This window comes from Salvelinus fontinalis, chromosome 1 (assembly GCF_029448725.1).
Source record: "Salvelinus fontinalis isolate EN_2023a chromosome 1, ASM2944872v1, whole genome shotgun sequence".
NCBI lineage: Eukaryota > Metazoa > Chordata > Actinopteri > Salmoniformes > Salmonidae > Salvelinus > Salvelinus fontinalis.
The window spans coordinates 27,918,388-27,938,718 of NC_074665.1; the positions used below are offsets into that span (position 1 = coordinate 27,918,388).

At 46.7% G+C, this 20,331-nt stretch overlaps 1 protein-coding gene across 1 annotated transcript in view; it reads left to right on the plus strand.

Moving 5' to 3' along the window:
* The window catches only part of LOC129851803 (inactive ubiquitin carboxyl-terminal hydrolase 54-like), an 85,286-nt gene that overhangs the window by 43,920 nt on the left and 21,035 nt on the right, over nucleotides 1-20,331 (plus strand). The window contains exons 3-8 of the mRNA XM_055918225.1: nucleotides 2,476-2,568; nucleotides 7,766-7,900; nucleotides 9,266-9,379; nucleotides 13,037-13,119; nucleotides 17,419-17,524; nucleotides 19,685-19,831. Coding sequence (XP_055774200.1) covers nucleotides 2,476-2,568; nucleotides 7,766-7,900; nucleotides 9,266-9,379; nucleotides 13,037-13,119; nucleotides 17,419-17,524; nucleotides 19,685-19,831 — 678 coding nt within the window. The remainder of the gene's footprint in view (nucleotides 1-2,475; nucleotides 2,569-7,765; nucleotides 7,901-9,265; nucleotides 9,380-13,036; nucleotides 13,120-17,418; nucleotides 17,525-19,684; nucleotides 19,832-20,331) is intronic.

Genomic DNA, 20,331 nt, shown 5'->3' on the forward strand with positions numbered 1-20,331 from the left:
CTAAAACAATCTCGGTCTCAACATAATGGATTTACCCCTGATCCAGGTGTTGAGGCATCCTTTTCACCTTCTGTAAAGCTGCTGCAGTGCAGATCGTCTGGTGTTATGAAACCTCTGGCTTCTTTCTCCCTCAGTCAGGACTTTTTGAAATCTGGAGGTTTTAATGTGTGTGTGTGTGTGTGGCTGACAGCCTCCTTATGGCTGTGATGAGGAGCATTACTAGCAACTTCTCAACTTACAATTCGTCTCAAGATAGCATCCTCCTCTCTTTGGGATGTTTTGATCTAAATTCAGGTATTTCCAACCCCCGGCCAAAATGTTTTGATGTCCATAGTGACAAAGCTCTGGAAGGTTACCATTTTGGGAATGTAGCCTAATAATCAATCTGAATTTATAGGCCAGTAAAAAAAAAAACGTTTTGGGCCACTTAAATCATGTATTTGACACATTGTCTTTTTACAATCAGGTTGTGATTGTTGTTGGTAATTGTGAATCAATTGTTGGTCAATTGTGAATCAATTGTTGGTCAATTGTGAATCAATTGTTGTTAATTGTGAATCAACATCTATTCGTTTTATAGTTCAACCTCACAGCTTTTGTACTTCTTATGTCACCGGCAGCAGTCACAACATTGTCTTCAAACCGCCTGAGCACTTTTTACTACTTCTCCCGGCAACCATCTTCTACACCAGCTGTAAAAAACGAAAGTCCTTTAAAATGTTGTGACCATGATAGGGTTTTAGCACACACTTTGACAGATTGTATGTTCATGCCCGAGGAGGCATACACCGGTAAGAGTCATTGGTTCTCACTGTGCTGGAGTAATCCTGGAGGAGTCCTTTGCCTTGCAGAAACTGTTAGAGGTCAGTTTTATTGACCTTTGGAGCCTGTCACGATCAATGCTGTTGATTGCTATTAACCTGCTTCGCTGCGTACTAGTGCTGAAACAGATGCTCCAGACTTGCTGCTCGCTGAGACATTACACATGCCTGACCACACTCACTATATCTCTACTAATATTGTTTGAGTTTAAATTGAAGCCATGTTTTAGTTTCAATACTTATGGGAAAGTTTGGATAGCTGTTTCTATCACAGAAATGTATTGGTGCACAGTATAGGGTGACAATTGGGTGGATCATGATTGATGTTTCAATTGATTGAAACAGTGTTTCAGTTTGAAATTCTTATGGAAATGTTTAGATAGCTGTTCCACCACTGTAGAAACTATTGAAGTACTGTACTGTATAGGGTGATTATTTTGGGTGGATCGTGATTGGTGGGAAGATTGTCAAGCATTGTTTGGTGGAATGATAGGTGAGTAGATGAGAGGCATTTTTAGGTAAAGGGATACTGCAAATAGGTAGTGTCTGGGACAGGGGGAACAGAGAGAGAAGAAGGAAGTTTAGGTTAATAGAGACTGACAGGCCTGTCTATAATTCAGCTCGGTGGTGTGTGGACGTGTCAGCAGGACCATGGCGTGGGCGCTGTGAGGCCGAGTTAGACACTGAACAGGTGGGGGTGGGCCCTGGACTCCCGTTCCCCTTGGGCTGCTCAGGCAGGGTGCCAGATGGAAGATGGTATGCCAGGGAGCCTCCCGACGGGAAACTGCAAGGGCCGCGTTTGTTCCGCTGACACCCAGCATCTCAGCCCGACCTGGGCAAGCGTACATTCCTCAAAGTGATGGGACTGGTGCTCTCTCTCTCTCACACACTCTCTCTCTCTCTCTCTCACACTCTCTCTCTCTCTCTCTCTCTCTCTCTCTCTCTCTCTCTCTCTCTCTCTCTCTCTCTCTCTATTCCACCTTCTCTCCCTTATCCCGCGGTCTATCACATACACTCTTTCTCTGGCTCCCTCTCTGTCCGTCTCGCTCCCCCCCCCTCTCTCTTTCTTTCTTCATCTTCTTCCCGTAACTCCTGGTGAGGCGTGCAGGATTCCTCCCCTGCTGAGGAGATTAAGAGCCTGGGAGGCATCAGGGATCTGATTGGACAGGACCTGCTCTTGTTCCTATTGGACGGGCTTGGGCTAGTGCAGTAGTGGTGGGCTCTCAGAGCTAACAGGGGATTGGACAGGACAGCAGTGGGCTCCACTGTGGTTGTGTAACAAACCTCAAATTCAGGGAGGGACATCCTTTAGCATCAGGTACGAGTTAGCGAGGGAATTCCACTGGCTTTAGAGAACTTTAGATTTTCACAGATAGACATGATAGACACTCCCTCTAAGGGTTTTGAATCTGTGAAAAGCTTAGACTTTTGGAGCAAAGCGTTGGCACTTATGGAGGGTGGGAAAGTCAACAGCAGGCGACGCAGAGGAGCAAATGTTTGTCACACGCTCCCGTAGCGTTTCCTTTATAACAGCTTTATGTTGTATACTCAGTAGATTCCATTTAGAAATCAGGTAATCCGGAGTTGTGAGGTCCGACTTGAGGAGCATTTGTATGTCATTTTGTCTCACTCTTTCTTCTCTCGTTTTCCACAGGTCCTGTGGCACCTGGACATCTTTCGGCGGAGCTTCCGGCAGCTGACCACGCACAAGTGCATGGAGGACTCGTGTATATTCTGTGCCCTGAAGGTAAGAGGCTAGACCTGTGGGTGGAGATGAGAGGGAGGCCTGGGGGTGGAGAACAGGTGGTTCACTTATTAATGAATCCTTTCCATGTAATGCCTACCAAAGAATGCAGATAGAGGATGGTTCTTTTGGTATTGGACTATTGTATTTTATTTTCAACAGTAAATCGATCAAATACGTTATTTTTTTCAAGTTACTTTTGTGAATTTAGTTCTTAAGTATAGCTGTGCCCCATGTGAAATGACCATGATTTTGAATGGGAGTTCTGGGATGTGAATATTTGTGTCTTAACATGTAAATGGTCAGTAATTAAGCCATCTCCCCTGGTGTGGACAGACAGTGGTTGGATGTCTGGCCAGTGGTTATGGATTATTATGGGCCATTGATCTCTCTCTGATCAAGCATTTTGCAATAACATCTGCTCAACATGTGTATGTGACCAATCAAATTGGATTTGAATACATTTGATTTGATCTGGACAGGCCGCTGAATGTAGATCATTGGCTTTAGCCAGCTCCCCCACCCCCCCCAACTCTCTCTCTCTGTGATATTTGCCAAATGACTGCAGTCATCGTAATGATCGTTCAAATTGCAAAACCGGGCCACCCCTAGTGACCAATGACCATCTCTATATGTCTCACCGCGACCATCTGTCTGTCTCTGTGTGTCTGTGTGTCTGTGTGTCTGTCTGTCTGTCTGTGTGTCTGTCTGTCTGTCTGTCTGTCTGTCTGTCTGTCTGTCTGTCTGCCTGCCTGCCTGCCTGTCTGTCTGTGGTCTCTCTAACTTTAGTCTTAGTCTGTAACTGACTCTCTGTTATTCATTCCAAATCCATTTCTGATTGTCTGTCTCTTTGCCTGGCTGGCAGAACCAGACTAGCTTTGCCACTAAGCTTACTTTCATTACACCACAAGACTTTTCCTGTGGGCCAGCAGGTTTGTTTTTCCTGGTTTGAGTCATTGATTCCATCTTAATGAAGAGGCAAGTTTCACACGCTCATACGTACCAGAGGAGACAGTCGAGGGTGCGGAAATGCCTTTTGAGTGGCTGTAGGATGGCACTCCACACACTCAGCCGTGTGCGATTTTCAACCCCCGAATGTAGATTTAAATGGGCTCTTGTGAAACTGAGTGGTTTGATGATCTGCGATGCTTAGGGCTGCATGGCCCATCGGAGGGGTTCGATGGTGATATTTGAAGGCATGTCTGATTCATCTGTTTCACACACGGTCTGCGTGGCAGGCACGGTTAAGAGCAGCTGGATCTGGCCAGCTGGCAGGACTTGGAGAGCGAAAGAGCCCCATGGGTTTAACGAGGCCATCCTTTTAGCTACCAACTGACTAGGTCTGGTCCTTTTGACTGTGACAGGTTATTTGATTTCACACTAGTGTCTACCTCAGAGTCATGGTCAGAAATGTAGGCCTAAGTATACTTCTGTTTCTCCCTCTGCACTTGCTCTCAATATTTCACTCTTGCACTCCATCTCTCTCCCTCTCTCTGCTCTTTCATTCTCTCCCTTCTCTTTCCCCTTGCCTCCATCTTCATCTATCCCTCCCTTCCTGCCTTTGGTCTTTCTCCCTCCTCTCTTTCTCTCCCTCTCTCCCTTGATGTCTCAGCCTTCTCAGAATTGACCAGGGCTCATTTGAAGGGTCGATTACAGGGCATTTCGGCCAGGTATTTAATTTGAGCAGAATTATAAGGCTATGATAATTTATCCTCTCCCCACCTCCTTTTCTGCCTCTCCTGTTCTCTCTCTCTCTCTCCCTCAGCTCACCTCACCCACCTCTTCTCCCTCTCTCTCTCTCTCTCCCTCAGCTCACCTCACCCACCTCTTCTCCCTCTCTCTCTCTCTCTCCCTCAGCTCACCTCACCCACCTCTTCTCCCTCTCTCTCTCTCTCTTCCTTACGCAAGATAAGTTGAGGTGCAGCGGCAGGTGTGTGTGCGTGTTTGTGTTTGTGGGTGCGCATGTTTGTGTAACGGTCCTGACCTGTTTTATGTTGTTTTTTTATGTGTTTATGGTCAGGGCGTGTGTTTTGGGTGGGGAGTCTATGTTTTCTGTTTCTATGTTGGTTTAGGGTTGCCTGGTATGGCTCTTAATTAGAGGCAGGTGGTTTGCGTTTTCCTCTAATTAAGAGTCATATTTAGGTAGGGTGTTCTCACTGTTTGTTTGTGGGTGATTGTCTTCCGTATCTGTGTTATGTTCTGCACCATACGGGACTGTTTGGTTGTTCGTTCGTTTTGATGTAGTCTGTTCCTGTCCGTGAGTTTTACGTTTAGTTAGTTAAGTTCATGTTCAGTTTTCGTCTACGTCGTTTTCTTGTTTTGTATTTTGTAAAAGTGTTTGTTTTCGTGTGCCGTCGTTACAAATAAAAAGATGGCTTATTTCCCTAATGCTGCATTTTGGTCTACTGATCCTTCTCTCCTCTCCTCGTCCGAGGATGAGGAGAACGACAGCCCTTACAGTTTGTGTGCCTTTATGTGGGTTTGTGTCCGCTTGCCCAATAAACACTCACCTTGTTCAGAGTGTTTTTGTCTGAGAAAATGGCAATATATGATTTAAAAAACAGGGAAGACATATTGAGACCAAGGTCTCTTTTTCAAATGCAACATAAATATAGACATTATACCCAAAGTGTGTGTGTGTGTGTATATATATACAGTTGAAGTCAGAAGTTTACATACACTTAGGTTGGAGTCATTAAAACTCGTTTTTCAACCACTCCACAAATGTCTTGTTAACAAACTATAGTTTTGGCAAGCCGGTTAGGACATCTAAACCCCATGGGACCACGCAGCCGTCATACCGCTCAGGAAGGAGACGCGTTCTGTCTCCTAGAGATGAACGTACTTTGGTGCGAAAAGTGCAAATCAATCCCAGAACAACAGCAAAGGACCTTGTGAAGATGCTGGAGGAAACAGGTACAAAAGTATCTATATACACAGTAAAACGAGTCCTATATCAACATAACCTGAAAGGCCGCTCAGAAAGTAAGAAGCCACTGCTCCAAAACCGCCATAAAAAAGCCAGTCTACGGTTTGCAACTGCACATGGGGACAAAGATCGTACTTTTTGGAGAAATGTCCTCTGGTCTGATGAAACAAAAATAGAACTGTTTGGCCATAATGACCATCGTTATGCTTGGAGGAAAAAGGGGGATGCTTGCAAGCCGAAGAACACCATCCCAACCGTGAAGCACGGAGGTGGCAACATCATGTTGTGGGGGTGCTTTGCTGCAGGAGGGACTGGTGCACTTCACAAAATAGATGGCATCATGAGGATGGAAAATATTGAAGCAACGTCTCAAAACATCAGTCAGGAAGTTAAAGCTTGGTCGCAAATGGGTCTTCCAAATGGACAATGACCCTAAGCATACTTCCAAAGTTGTGGCAAAATGGCTTAAGGACAACAAAGTCAAGGTACTGGAGTGGCCATCACAAAGCCCTGACCTCATTCCAATAGAAAATGTGTGGGCAGAACTGAAAAAGCGTGTGTGAGCAAGGAGGCCTACAAACCTGACTCAGTTACACCAGCTCTGTCAGGAGGAATGGGCCAATATTCACCAAACATATTGTGGGAAGCTTGTGGAAGGCTACCCAAAACGTTTGACCCAAGTTAAACAATTTAAAGGCAATGCTACCAAATACTAATTGAGTGTATGTAAACTTCTGACCCACTGGGAATGTGATGAAAGAAATAAAATCTGAAATAAATCATTCTCTCTACTATTATTCTGACATTTCACATTCTTAAAATAAAGTGGTGATATTAACTGACCCAATACAGGGAATTTTTTCTGGATTAAATGTCAGGAATTGTGAAAAACTTAAATGTATTTGGCTAAGGTGTATGTAAACTTCTGATTTCAACTGTATACACTACCGTTGAAAAGTTTGGGGTCACTTAGAAATGTCCAGAAATACAGTGTAGACATTGTTAATGTTGCAAATGACTATTGTAGCTGGAAACAGCAGATTTTCAATGGATTTTGAATGGAATAGATTTTCAATGGAATATCTACATAGTGTCACATTCCTGACTTGTTTTCTCTTGTTTTTGTATGTGTTTAGTTGGTCAGGGCATGAGTTGGGGTGGGCATTCTATGTATTGTGTTTCTATGTTGGGTTTATTGTGTTGCCTGATATGGTTCTCAATTAGAGGCAGGTGTTTGACGTTTCCTCTGATTGAGAACCATATTAAGGTAGGCTGTTCTTACTGTTTGTTGGTTGGTGATTGTCTTCCGTGTCTGTATTTATGTTCGTACCACACGGGACTGTAGCGTTTGTTTGTAGTCTGTACCTGTTCATGCGTTCTTCGTGTATTTGTAAGTTCTCATGTTTAGGTCAGTCTACGTCGTTTATTTGTTTTGTAGTTTATTCAAGTGTTCTTCGTGTTTTGTCTTCATTTAATACATCATTATGTATTCAGCACCAGCTGCGCCTTGGTCCGCTCATTCACCACAAGACGACCTTTACACATAGCCCCATTATCAGCAACCATCACTCCTGTGTTCCAATGGCACGTTGTGTTAGTTAATCAAAATGTATCATTTTAAAAGGCTAATTGATCATTAAAAACCCCTTTTGCAATTATGTTAGTACAGCTGAAAACTGTTGTCTGATTAAAGAAGCAATAAAACGGGCATTCTTTAAACTAGTTGAGCATCAGCCTTTGTGGGTTCGATTACAGGCTCAAAATGGCCAGAAACAAAGTCCTTTCTTCTGAAACTCGTCGGTCTATTCTTGTTCTGAGAAATGAAGGCTATTCCATGTGAGAAATTGCCAAGAAACTGAAGATCTCTTACAATGCTGTGTACTACTCCCTTCACAAAACAGTGCAAACTGGCTCTAACCAGAATAGAAAGAGTAGTAAGAGGCCCCGGTGCACAACTGAATAAAATGACAAGTACATTAGAGTGTCTAGTTTGAGAAACAGACGCCTCACAAGTCCTCAACTGGCAGCTTCATTAAATAGTACCCGCAAACACCAGTCTCGACGTCAACAGTGAAGAACTGAAATTAGTGTTAACTTGATATAAAGGATATTGACCACCTTCCAGTTGTGGTCAAAATATGTGAACCCTGTGAATGTATAATTTCTTTGCGCAATCCGTTAATCATTTCTGTCGAGTCCATTCCTGTTATTCCAGAGAGTGTTACACTGTTATTGACCCTGCTGTGTTACTGTGTCTCTTGTTGTTTCTAGAGTATCTTTGCTCAGTTCCAGTTCAGCAGTGAGAAGGTGCTGCCGTCTGACGCGCTCCGCAGCGCCCTGGCCAAGACCTTCCAGGACGAACAGCGCTTCCAGCTGGGCATCATGGACGACGCTGCAGAGTGCTTCGTGAGAGACAACCCTCCCCCGCTCCTCCACTTCTTCCTACTTTACCCCCTCACTATTACTCTCTCAACTCACTTATTCCTCCATGACTTGCCTCATCCCTCACTTCCCCACGTCCATTACCCTTCATACTTCCACTCCTGCTTTCTCTCTTCTAACACACCTACATGCTTAGCAAACAGAACAGAGCTAGGAGATCAGCTAAAAGGGATCTCATAACAAAATGTTCCATGTTAAAAATCAGACTTTTGCAGTGCCATAACATTTAGAAAACAATGGCTGGGGACACTATTTACTCTGGGAGAACAAAGGAAAAGTGTGGGAAGTGTTTTTTGTCTCTGGGAAATTGCAATGCAGAGCTCGCTACAAGGCCTTTACCCTGATCCCACTGACAGTAAGCAGTCCACCCAGCCTCTACCACACTACCGCAAAGAAACAAACTTAGCCATTTCTCCCCCCTGACTGGCTCATTTTTATAAGCAACGCAGCTAGGCAGCCAGCCAGAGGATTGTTCCATACCCTGTACCCTCTCTGGGCCTATTCTCTCCTCTCTACCTCTCTCTCTCCACTTTTCTTTATGTTCTGCTGACAAGCGAGAACATAGGGAAACTGCAACTTGGGTTGTTTTTTTATTAGTATTATTCTGGGTATTTGGCTGCGGCTGCATTCCGGAGGCGGCGGGATGGTGGGCTGAGGCAGATGCTAAGTGTACATTGGAACCTCCCCGTGGTGACCCTCTCTCTGCAGTGCTACAGAACTCCCACTGCTCAGAGGGCTCCCGCCTGCAGTTAGAGTGATAAATCACCCAGTAAATGAGCTCAGGATGGCCAACCAGAGCCTCTGTGTGTTTTGTAGTGCAGCACCTTGCCGCTTGACTGAATTTAAAACAGTAATCCACTCAAAAACTATATTTTTGTTTATTAGTCCACTGTTGATGCAGTCCCAAAATGTTTTCCGTGTCAGTGATCACGTTTTCAAGATATAGGACTTTCAAAAATCTCATTGTAGCTTGCTAATTGTAGATGCGTCATCATGATGATGTGGCAAGTTACAATTTGCTTTTTGAAAGTCCTATGTCTTGAAGACATGATTGCTGACGGGCAAAACATTTTGAGACTGAATCGACAGTGGACTAATTTTTAAAAAAATATCAAAAGATATTTTTTAAGTGGATTATTCCTTTAAGCAATATAAGTTTTCTCAATATTTTCTCAAGAGGATATTTTCTTTGTGTGTTGGTTTTGTCACGACGTAGTAATGTGATTCAGTTAAAAACACATGTGGGAAAGCGCATACACACTTGCTTACACACACAAACACAAACAGGAATAAAGCTAACATGACTGTCTCTAACTGTTGCCCCCACAGGAGAACATCCTAATGCGGATTCATTTCCACATCTCAGACGAGACCAAAGAGGACATCTGCACAGCCAAGCACTGCATCCCACACCAGAAGTTTGCCATGACGCTTTTCGAACAGGTCAGCACAAACACAAGCCTGTCACGCCCTGGCCTTAGTATTATTTGTTTTATTTATTATTTTAGTTAGGTCAGGGTGTGACATGGGGTATGTGTGTATTTTGGGGTATTATATGGTAGAGGGGGTGTTTGGTGTAGTTTATGGTTTGGTGTTGAGTGTATGTGTCTAGCTGTGTCTATGTTGGGTGTAGTTCTAGGAAAGTCTATGGTGGCCGGAATGGGTTCTCAATTAGAGACAGCTGATTTCGGTTGTCTCTAATTGGGAGCCATATTTAAGGCTGCCATAGGCTTTAGCTGTTTGTGGGTCATTGTTTGTGTATATGTATAGTTCGACGTAAGTAGTTTGTGTGTGCACTTACGTTTGAAGTTTTCACGATCGTTTGTTGTTTTCGTTAGTGTTGTATAAGTGTGTAGTGTTCATCTTCGTCGTTGCTATTAAAAAAAGAAGATGTATTCAAATCATGTTGCGCCTTGGTCCGTCAATCCACCACACGATCGTGACAGAATGACCCACCTATATACGACCAAGCAACATGACCAGCGGCAACAGGAGCAATACAAGGATTCATGGACATGGGAGGAAATTTTAGACCGGGAGGTACCAGGAGGATATAACCGCCCCAAAGCTGAGCTGGAGGCAGCGAAAGCAGAGAGGCGGCGATATGAGGAGCTAGCTAGGAGGCAGGAAAAGGAACCTACAAAGGATCTGGGCTACACTACGTGGGAGGAGATCGACAGGTGGGCGATCAACCCAGGGAGAGTGCCGGAGCCCGCCTGGGATTCTCTGGCGCAGTGCGAGGAGGGATACCGGCGAATGGAGGCAGCACGACGAAGCAGTAGGAAGCCTGTGGGAAAACCCCAAAAATGTCTTGGGAAGGGGCTTAAAGGGAGAGTGGTGAAGTCAGGTAGGAAACCTGCGCCTACTCCCTGTAATTACCGTGGAGAGCGAGAGTACGGGCAGACACCGTGTTACGCAGTAGAGCGCACGGTGTCTCCTGTACGTGTGCATAGCCCGGTGCGGGTTATTCCACCTCCCCGCCCTGGCAGGGCTAGATTGAGTATTGAGCCGGATGTCATGAAGCCGGCCCTACATATCTGGCCACCAGTGCGTCTCCTCGGGCCGGTTTACATGGCACCAGCCTTACGCATGGTGTCCCCGGTTCGCCTACATCCACCTCCCCGCACTTGTCGGGCAACGGGGAGCATTCAACCAGGTAAGGTTGGTCAGGCTCAATGCTCAAGGGAGCCAATACGCCTGCACGGTCCGGTATTTCCGGCGCCACCTCCCCGCCCCAGTTCAGTTCCACCAGTGCCTACACCACGTAACAGGCTTCCAGTGTGTCTCCAGAGCCCTGTTCCTCCTCCACGCACTCGTCCTATGGTGCGTGTCTCCAGCCCGGTACCACCAATTCCGGCACCACGCACTAAGCCTCTTGTGCGTTTCCAGAGTCCTGTGCATCCTGTTGCTGCTCCCCGCATTAGCCCTGAGATGCGTGTCCCCAGTCCGGTACCACCAGTTCCGGCCCCACGCACTAGGCCTAATGTGCGTCCCCAGGGTCCAGTATGCCCTGTTCCTTCTCCCCGCACTAGCCTGAAAGTGCGTGCCTTTAGCCCGGTGCCACCAGTCCCGGCACCACGCACCAGGCCTACAGTGCGCCTCAGCCGGCAGGAGTCTGCCGTCTGCACAGCGATGCCTGAACTGCCCGTCTGCCAAGCGCCATCTGAGCCATCCGTCTCCCCAGCGCCATCTGAGCCATCCGTCTCCCCAGCGCCATCTGAGCCATCCGTCTCCCCAGCGCCATCTGAGCCATCCGTCTCCCCAGCGTCATCTGAGCCATCCGTCTCCCCAGCGCCATCTGAGCCATCCGTCTCCCCAGCGCCATCTGAGCCATCCGTCTGCAATGAGCCTGCAAAGCCGCCCGTCTGCCATTAACCTGCAAAGCCGCCCGTCTGCCATGAGCCTACTGAGCCGTCCGCCAGACAGGAGCCGCTAGAGCCGCCAGCCAGACAGGAGCCGCTAGAGCCGTACGTCAGACAGGATCTGCCAGAGCCGCCAACCAGACAGGATCTGCCAGAGCCGCCAACCAGACAGGATCTGCCAGAGCCGCCAACCAGACAGGATCTGCCAGAGCCGCCAACCAGACAGGATCTGCCAGAGCCGCCAGCCAGCCATGAGCAGCCAGATCCGTCAGCCAGCCATGAGCAGCCAGATCCGTCAGCCAGCCATGAGCAGCCAGATCCGTCAGCCAGCCATGAGCAGCCAGATCCGTCAGCCAGCCATGAGCAGCCAGATCCGTCAGCCAGCCATGAGCAGCCAGATCCGTCAGCCAGCCATGAGCAGCCAGATCCGTCAGCCAGCCATGAGCAGCCAGATCCGTCAGCCAGCCATGAGCAGCCAGATCCGTCAGCCAGCCATGAGCAGCCAGATCCGTCAGCTAGCCATGAGCAGGCAGATCCGTCAGCTAGCCATGAGCAACCAGATCCGTCAGCCAGCCATGAGCAGCCAGATCCGTCAGCCAGCCATGAGCAGCCAGATCCGTCAGCCAGCCATGAGCAGCCAGATCCGTCAGCCAGCCATGAGCAGCCAGGTCCGTCAGCCAGCCATGAGCAGCCAGGTCCGTCAGCCAGCCATGAGCAGCCAGGTCCGTCAGCCAGCCATGAGCCGTCCAGCCAGGATCTGCCCATTATCCTGGTGTTGCCCCTTATCCTGGTGCTGTCCCTTATCCTGGTGCTGCCCCTTATCCTGGTGCTGCCCCTTATCCTGGTGCTGCCCCTTATCCCGGTGCTGCCCCTTATCCCGGTGCTGGCCCTTATCCCGGTGCTGGCCCTTATCCCGGTGCTGTCCTTTATCCCGGTGCTGCCCCTTATGACTATGGTGGGGTGGGGACCACGACCAGTGCCGGAGCCGCCGCCGTGGAAGGAAGCCCACCCAGACCCTCCCCTAGACTATGTGTTGGTGCGTCCGGAGTTCGCGCCTTAAGGGGGGGGTTATGTCACGCCCTGGCCTTAGTATTATTTGTTTTATTTATTATTTTAGTTAGGTCAGGGTGTGACATGGGGTATGTGTGTATTTTGGGGTATTATATGGTAGAGGGGGTGTTTGGTGTAGTTTATGGTTTGGTGTTGAGTGTATGTGTCTAGCTGTGTCTATGTTGGGTGTAGTTCTAGGAAAGTCTATGGTGGCCGGAATGGGTTCTCAATTAGAGACAGCTGATTTCGGTTGTCTCTAATTGGGAGCCATATTTAAGGCTGCCATAGGCTTTAGCTGTTTGTGGGTCATTGTTTGTGTATATGTATAGTTCGACGTAAGTAGTTTGTGTGTGCACTTACGTTTGAAGTTTTCACGATCGTTTGTTGTTTTCGTTAGTGTTGTATAAGTGTGTAGTGTTCATCTTCGTCGTTGCTATTAAAAAAAGAAGATGTATTCAAATCATGTTGCGCCTTGGTCCGTCAATCCACCACACGATCGTGACAAAGCCTCAGTACAAACACAAGCCTCAGTACAAACACAAGCCTCAGTAACTTATTTAGATGATCAGTCAATCCGTTTTCTTTTCATCTCAGAACTGACAGCCCCCCCCCATCCATTTCTATGTCATTAACTGAAGTCAAGCCAGCTGTGCTTATCTTAGTCGTGTAACTCTTTGTATGTTTGCAGTGTGTGTGCAGCAGCTGTGGGGCCTCCTCTGACCCACTGCCATTCATTCAAATGGTGCACTACATCTCCACCACATCCCTCTGGTGAGTAATCCTCTTTGACTTGGGAACACAGCATTGAGCTGACTGGTTCTGCCTAGATCTAACTAATGTTCTGACTGGTTCAGACTAGTTCTGAGGGGGTTCCTTCTGACCAGTTCTGATTAGTTGACTAACACCATACATAGGCGCACATTTTATACAAAAGTGAAAATTGATGGGCAATGCTCTCCAATTTAATTTTGCTCCATTCACTCCACAAACAGATGATAGAATGAAAAGCTTTTCCGGTCTCTTTTCCACGGAGCAGAGCAACAAAAAAATCTGCGCTCTCTCGGGCCTAGAGACACCATGGTGACCGAACGTGCTTTCTCTCTCCTCCTCTAAAGAGAAGTAACCCGCTAGGTTAGATATCAGGTCGCCTAGGAACGGGTAATAGCTTTCTTCATTGTGGCATTATGAGCTGTCCACCAAACCTCTCTGGGCTGTGGGAGGAGGAAGGAGGGATGAATCACCTGCATTCCCTCCGTTAGGCTGCGGACTAGCTGTAGTCAGCCAGGGGCTGCCTGCCTGCGTCTCCAGCTGTGGCGATGTCTGCAGCGAAGCCCTCAGGAGAGCCCGGCACCATCTCAGTCTCTCCTTCTGCTGCAGCAGCCAGCCAGTCAGCACAGAGTGCTTGTTTTGTTATGAGCCAACTTCTTATGCAAAAGTGATGAAATGTCCACAATAATATTCCATGTGATTAGTCTGTTAGGTGTACTGTGTGGGCTCTCTCTAATTCCTCAACGCTGTTTGGCCCTGATATGAGCCCAACATCCCCAACACCAGCCCCTCTCTCTCTGTTAGAGACAGACCCACACACACCCACACGCGCGCTCACACACACACACACACAGACACACGCACCCACTCCCCCCCTAACCCTCAGAGGAGTATGTTGTATCCTGACAACGGTTTATATGCCAATAACAGGCCTCTCTCCTGCACCAGAGCACAGAGTTAAGGTATAACCCTGGAGTGTCTTTGAGGCACGCACCTCTATAGGTGGACAGAGCTCCAGAGAGACCTGGAGAGAATGGGAACGGAACAAAGAGTCACCTTGTAGACAAAGGACTGGTCTAAGGCCCTGCAGTCACATGATCAGTAGCACCAGTGTTAAGGCTGTAGCTGTAGTGCTCTCTATTTTAGAAGGATGTTTTTATCTGAAAGAGACTTACATTTAACACAGTCTGTAGGGGGGAGTGAGCCATTTTATATATTCAGCATCACTACGTCAAGGGAAATGTAGTGTTTTGTCTAACAAAATGTATCTATATTTGAGCCACCTTGTGGTAAGTGGGTGATAGTGTCCTGTGACAGGGGTTGGTGGTGCTGGTAGGTTATAGTTTAATTCATGGACTGGGAGGTGTGGTATATTGTATATCTGAAATGTATGCCTACATTCAGATATACATGTCGATCTCTCTGTTCAATGTCACTTACCCTTCCATTTCTCAACCAGTTGTATGGGATGTTGTATCGATGTGTCAATTCATGCATTTGAGGCTACTAAGCCCATGACACTGGGCCGCAAAATTCTGGATATGTTTAGCAAGCTCAGACTCCATGTCATAAGATAAGACATTGTGTGCCTCTGCTTTAATATCATAGCCTCTCTTTCGCACAGGTTCTTGTTCGTAATTTTTGTTGTTGTCGATGTACAGTGCATTCGGAAAGTATTCAGAACCCTTCACTTTTTTCCACATTTTGTTACGTTACAGACTTATTCTGAAATTGATTAAATAAATAAAAATCCTCATCAATCGACACACAATACCCCATAATGACAAAGTGAAAATATTTTTTTATACATTTTGCTAATAAAATATAAATACTGTATATAAAAAAGATACCTTATTTACATAAGTATTCAAACCCTTTGCTATGAGACTCAAAACTAAACTCAGGTGCATCCTGTTTCCATTCATCATCCTTGAGATGTTTCTACAACTTGATTGGAGTCCACCTGTGGTAAATTCAATTGATTGGACATGATTCGGAAAGGCACACACCTGTCTATATAAGGTCCCACAGTTGACAGTGCATGTCAGAGCAAGAACCAAGACATAAGGTTGAAGGAATTGTCCATAGAGCGCCGAGACAGGATTGTGTCAAGGCACAGATCTGGGGAAGGGTACCAAAAAATGTCTGTGGCATTGAAGGTCCCCAAGAACACAGTGGCCTCCATCATTCTTAAATGGAAGAAGTTTGGAACCACCAGGACTCTTCCTAGAGCTGTCGGGGGAGAAGGGCCTTGGTCAGGGAGGTGAACAAGAACTCGATGGTCACTCTGACAGAGCTCCAGAGTTCCTCTGTGGAGATGGGAGAACATTCCAGAAGGACAACCGTCTCTGCAGCACTCCACCCATCAGGCCTTTATGGTAGAGTGGTCAAATGGAAGCCACTCCTCAGTAAAAGGAACATGACATCCTGCTTGGAGTTATCCAAAAGGCAGCTCAGATGCAATAATTTAATAACCTGATATCCAAAGTTTCGACAGACAAGCTGTCTTCATCAGGGACAGCTTGTCTGTCGAAACGTTGGATATCAGGTTATTAAATTATTGCATCTGAGCTCCTAAAGTGTGCGGCTCTCCTTTAATTCTTCAAGTGTTTTACTCCACTAGCCAGCACCTCGTCTAAACAGGTGTGCGTTTCTTTCGCCTCCTGATTGAACTCTTTGGCCTGAATGCCAAGTGTCACGTCTGGAGGAGACCTGGTACCATCCCTACGGTGAAGCATGGTGGTGGTAGCATCATGCTGTGGGAATGTTTTTCAGCTGCAGGGATTGGGAAACTAATCAGGATCGAGGGAAAGAGCAAAGTACAGAGAGTTCCTTGATGAAAACCTGCTCCAGAGAGCTCAGGACCTCAGACTGGGGTGAAGGTTCACCTTCCAACAGGACAATGACCCTAAGCAGGAGTGACTTTAGGATAAGTCTCTGAATGTCCTTGAGAGGCCCAACCAGAGCCCGGACTTGAACCTGACCGAACATCTCTGGAGAGACCTGAAAATAGCTGTGCAGCGACGCTCCCCATCCAACCTGACAGGGCTTGAGAGGATCTGCAAAGATGAATGGGAGAAACTCTCCAAATACAGGTGTGAAAAGCTTGTAGCGTCATACCCAAGAAGACTCGAGGCTGTAATCGCTGCCAATGGTGCTTCAACAAAGTACTGAGTAAAGGGTCTGAATACTTATGTAGATGTGATATTTCCGTTTTCTTTTAGTTTTTCACATTTGCAAGAATTTCTATAAAACTGTTTTTGCTTTGTCATTATGGGGTATTGTGTGTAGATTGATGAGAATAAAAATAAAACCTTTTTTTTTTTTTTAGAATAAGGCTGTAACGTAACAACATGTGGAACAAGTCAAGGGGTCTGAATACTTCCAGAATGCACTGTACCTCTTCAGTGTCATTCAGTCCATTTTTTCATCCCTTGCTGCTGCTTGAATGCACTTCTTCCCTTCTGTCACTTCCTTGGCTGCTCTCTCAAGAACCTCAAGGGGGGTAGACCCCTGCTTGTTTTACGTTTGTATACATGATGATGTCTGCTCTGTAACAATAAAAATGCACTATCTTGAGTTCAAGGCGCATTGCAAAAATATGTAATCATCATTTGTACGTGGTATGGCGGCCATTGGCTCAACTTACCCCAAGGCAAACATTTAGACTATTCGCTCACCCAGCTACAAGGATGCACTTTCCGTGCTATGTTCAGGACCGCATATTGTAGCTTATAGAGACCCCAACTGATGTATAAAGCAATATTAAAACTCTACTTTGGTTTAGATATAACACAATGCATTAATTTTACTTTTTTTTTCTTCTAACATTCTTGACACTTTTTTCCATGTGTTTTTTTCCTTCACATGAAATGATGACATCTTCCTACATATTTGGTCACATGATTCATTTTGTGTATGGTTTCCTAGAAACAAGGGTGGCTCAACTAACCCGCTGGCTCAACTTACCCCACTCTCCCCTACAATATATGTGGCCCGCAGATCATACCAACAACTCTGGTGTTGCAAGGACTAGATGTCTGAGTTGTGTGTTGTCTCACACTGTCGATGTCTGAGTTGTGTGTTGTCTCACACTGTCGATGTCTGAATTGTGTGTTGTTTCACACTGTAGATGTCTGAGTTGTGTGTTGTCTCACACTGTCGATGTCTGAGTTGTGTGTTGTCTCACACTGTCGATGTCTGAGTTGTGTGTTGTCTCACACTGTAGATGTCTGAGTTGTGTGTTGTCTCACACTGTAGATGTCTGAGTTGTGTGTGTTCTGTGTATTCCCCGTGTTACAGTAACCAGGCGGTGAGGATGCTGGAGTGTAGAGACAAGCCCACACCAGACATGTTTGGAGAGCTGCTCCGCAACGCCAGCACTATGGAAGACCTGCGCAACTGTCCGGTGAGTTAGTATACAAGCACACTTTACCACACCTTACCATAAATGTACATTTAAATTTTTTTGTCATTTAGCCGGTGTTCTTATCCAGAGAGACTTACAATTAGTGCAGTCATCTTAAGATAGCTTGGGTGGGACAACCAGATATCACAGTCGTAGTAAGTACATTTTCCCTACAATAAAGTAGTTATCAACAAAGTCAGTACTAGTAGGACAAGACAAGTGCGGGTAAAAAGTATTTTTGCGTGGGGGTGTCGTGGGGTTTATTTAAGATACTCTTTGAAGAGGTAGAGTTTCTGAAGTTTTTTGGAAGATGAACAGGGACTCCGCTGTCATACTGTTAGGGGAAAGCTTGTTCCACACCATGGACCATATGACAACTGTGATAGCCACTATATTACACTATATTACAGCCACAATAGATATTACACTCCCACCAGAAATATTCTTACTTATGATGGTGAAAAAAAGTTAAATATTCATGTCTTGTGGGATTCTTTAGTCAAGATATATATTATGACTCTCACGCTTGCGTATGCGCACACACACACACACACACACACACACACACACACACACACACACACACACACACACACACACACACACACACACACACACACACACACACACACACACACACACACACACAATCTAACTCCGAGGCTTGTGTTGAGTGTGGGCGGACTGGTTCAGAGGGACTTCATGGCGTCACATGGGCAGTAAACACCATTCTGAGGTCAGCCAAACTCACCACGGAGTCCTCAGTGCTTCGACTGTAATAGCTCTGGGCTAGAAACTGAACTGAAAGGACCAGGGTGGATCAACATGAGCAGCTCAAAGTATTAGCGTTTTAACATTTAAACCATATGTGAAATCTCCCAGTCAAACATGACTCTTATAATTCGGATACTCCCTCCCAGCTTTATCTTATCGAACGTTAAGCCTCTAGTCATTCTAAAGGTAAACTCCAGAGTCTACATAATCACAACGAGCTGCCCCGGTATTGTACAATTACATGCATTTTTCAGTAATGTGTTTGTATTCGCTAAGTAGAGGCTGACTTTGATGCTTCTCCCGCCGGTCTGTGTGTGAGAAACCCCAGTGCTCGCCTGTGCTGTGAGAAAGTCCCCTCTGTTTATGTCAAATTTGGCGCGTGCACAATCGTTGCCCTTCAGGGGGCCTGCCGCCCGCTTGTTTCCAGCCTCACTTCTGGGAAACGCACAAAAGAGGAGGGAATTTTGCCCCTCTCTGGCAAAGGAGGTCAAGATGGCAGGTGCATGTGGTGACATGCGTCCTTCTCCCTCGCAAACACACACATACAAACAAACAAACAAACAAAAAACGCACACACTGTACCGCTCTGGCCCAAATCAGCTCTGTGAAAGGAGTCCTGTGGTAACCTTCTATGAAGGAACCCCACATGCTGCTGGGCCCAGTGTGTGGGTAGAGTCTATGTCTAAAGAAGGCTGTCTCTCTGTGATGGGCATAGAAGTGACACTTGAATTGGGGGTTGTCATTGGCCTACAGCCAGCTGACCTTTTCAGACACGGCTCACTATGAGGGGTGCCCTGAATTGAACCGTAGTCAACACTGAAATAGCTAAATGGATGAAGATCACTGTCAACTCAGAACGTAATGAGTCATGGTAGACTTTGTTAGAGTTTGTTTTGGGGGGGTGGATTTTGGGTTTATATTTGTGATTTATTACGCTCAATTTACGTCTCCTTTTTGTCCCCCTCTTTCACTTCCCCCTTCTGTCTCTCCCACTCCATCTCTTTCCCCCTACCTTCCCCTCCCCCCTCCTCTTCACACGCTCTCTTCTTCCCGCTCGCTCTCCCTCCCTCCCTCCCTCCCTCCCTCCCTCCCTCCCTCCCTCCCTCCCTCCCTCCTCCCTCTCTCGCTCTTTCTCTCTCTCTCTCTCTCTCTCTCTCTCTCTCTCTCCTCTCTCCTCTCTCTCTTCTCTCTCTCTCTCTCTCTCTCTCTCTCTCTCTCTCTCTCTCTCTCTCTCTCTCTCTCTCTCTCTCTCTCTCCTCTCTCCTCCTCTCTCTCCTCTCTCTCTCTCTCTCTCTCTCTCTCTCTCTCTCTCTCTCTCTCTCTCTCTCTCTCTCTCTCTCTCTCTCTCTCTCTCTCTCTCTCTCTCTCTCTCTCCCCCTACCTCAGAGTAACTGTGGGGAGAAGCTGCATATTCGTCGGGTACTTATGAACTCGCCAGAGATCATCACCATAGGTCTGGTGTGGGACTCTGACCACTCAGACCTGGCAGAGGACGTCATCCACAGCCTGGGCACTTGCCTGCGCCTGGGGGATGTAAGACGCGCACACACACACACACACACACACACACACACACACACACACACGCACACACACACGGAGACACACACTCACTCTTACAGTTTTCTTCAGAATTTGCCACTAAGTTATGCCATACTGGGTTGTGTGTGCTGTAGTGTTTCTAGCCACCGACACCAGAGTGGATAGAAAGCAGTCTGATGTCTCTATACTCTGACACAACACACACAGTCAGGCTCCATCTCCCTCGCTAATGAATTTTTCATGGTGTTTACCTGCTGTTAACCCTTTGAGAACCTCTGGAGCGTTTCTGAAGTGGTACTTCTGCGACTTGTGTTATGATTCCCGATGTCTGTTTGGGCACCCTGGGCCTCGATTCGTGGAAATATGTGACAGGTTAAATGAATGATGGATTACTTACTGTATGGTCCAGATTTCTTCCTGACCACTTGACCTGACCATGTGTGGGAGAGGGGGGGGGGGGGGGGGGTATGATTTAGATATACAGTAACGCG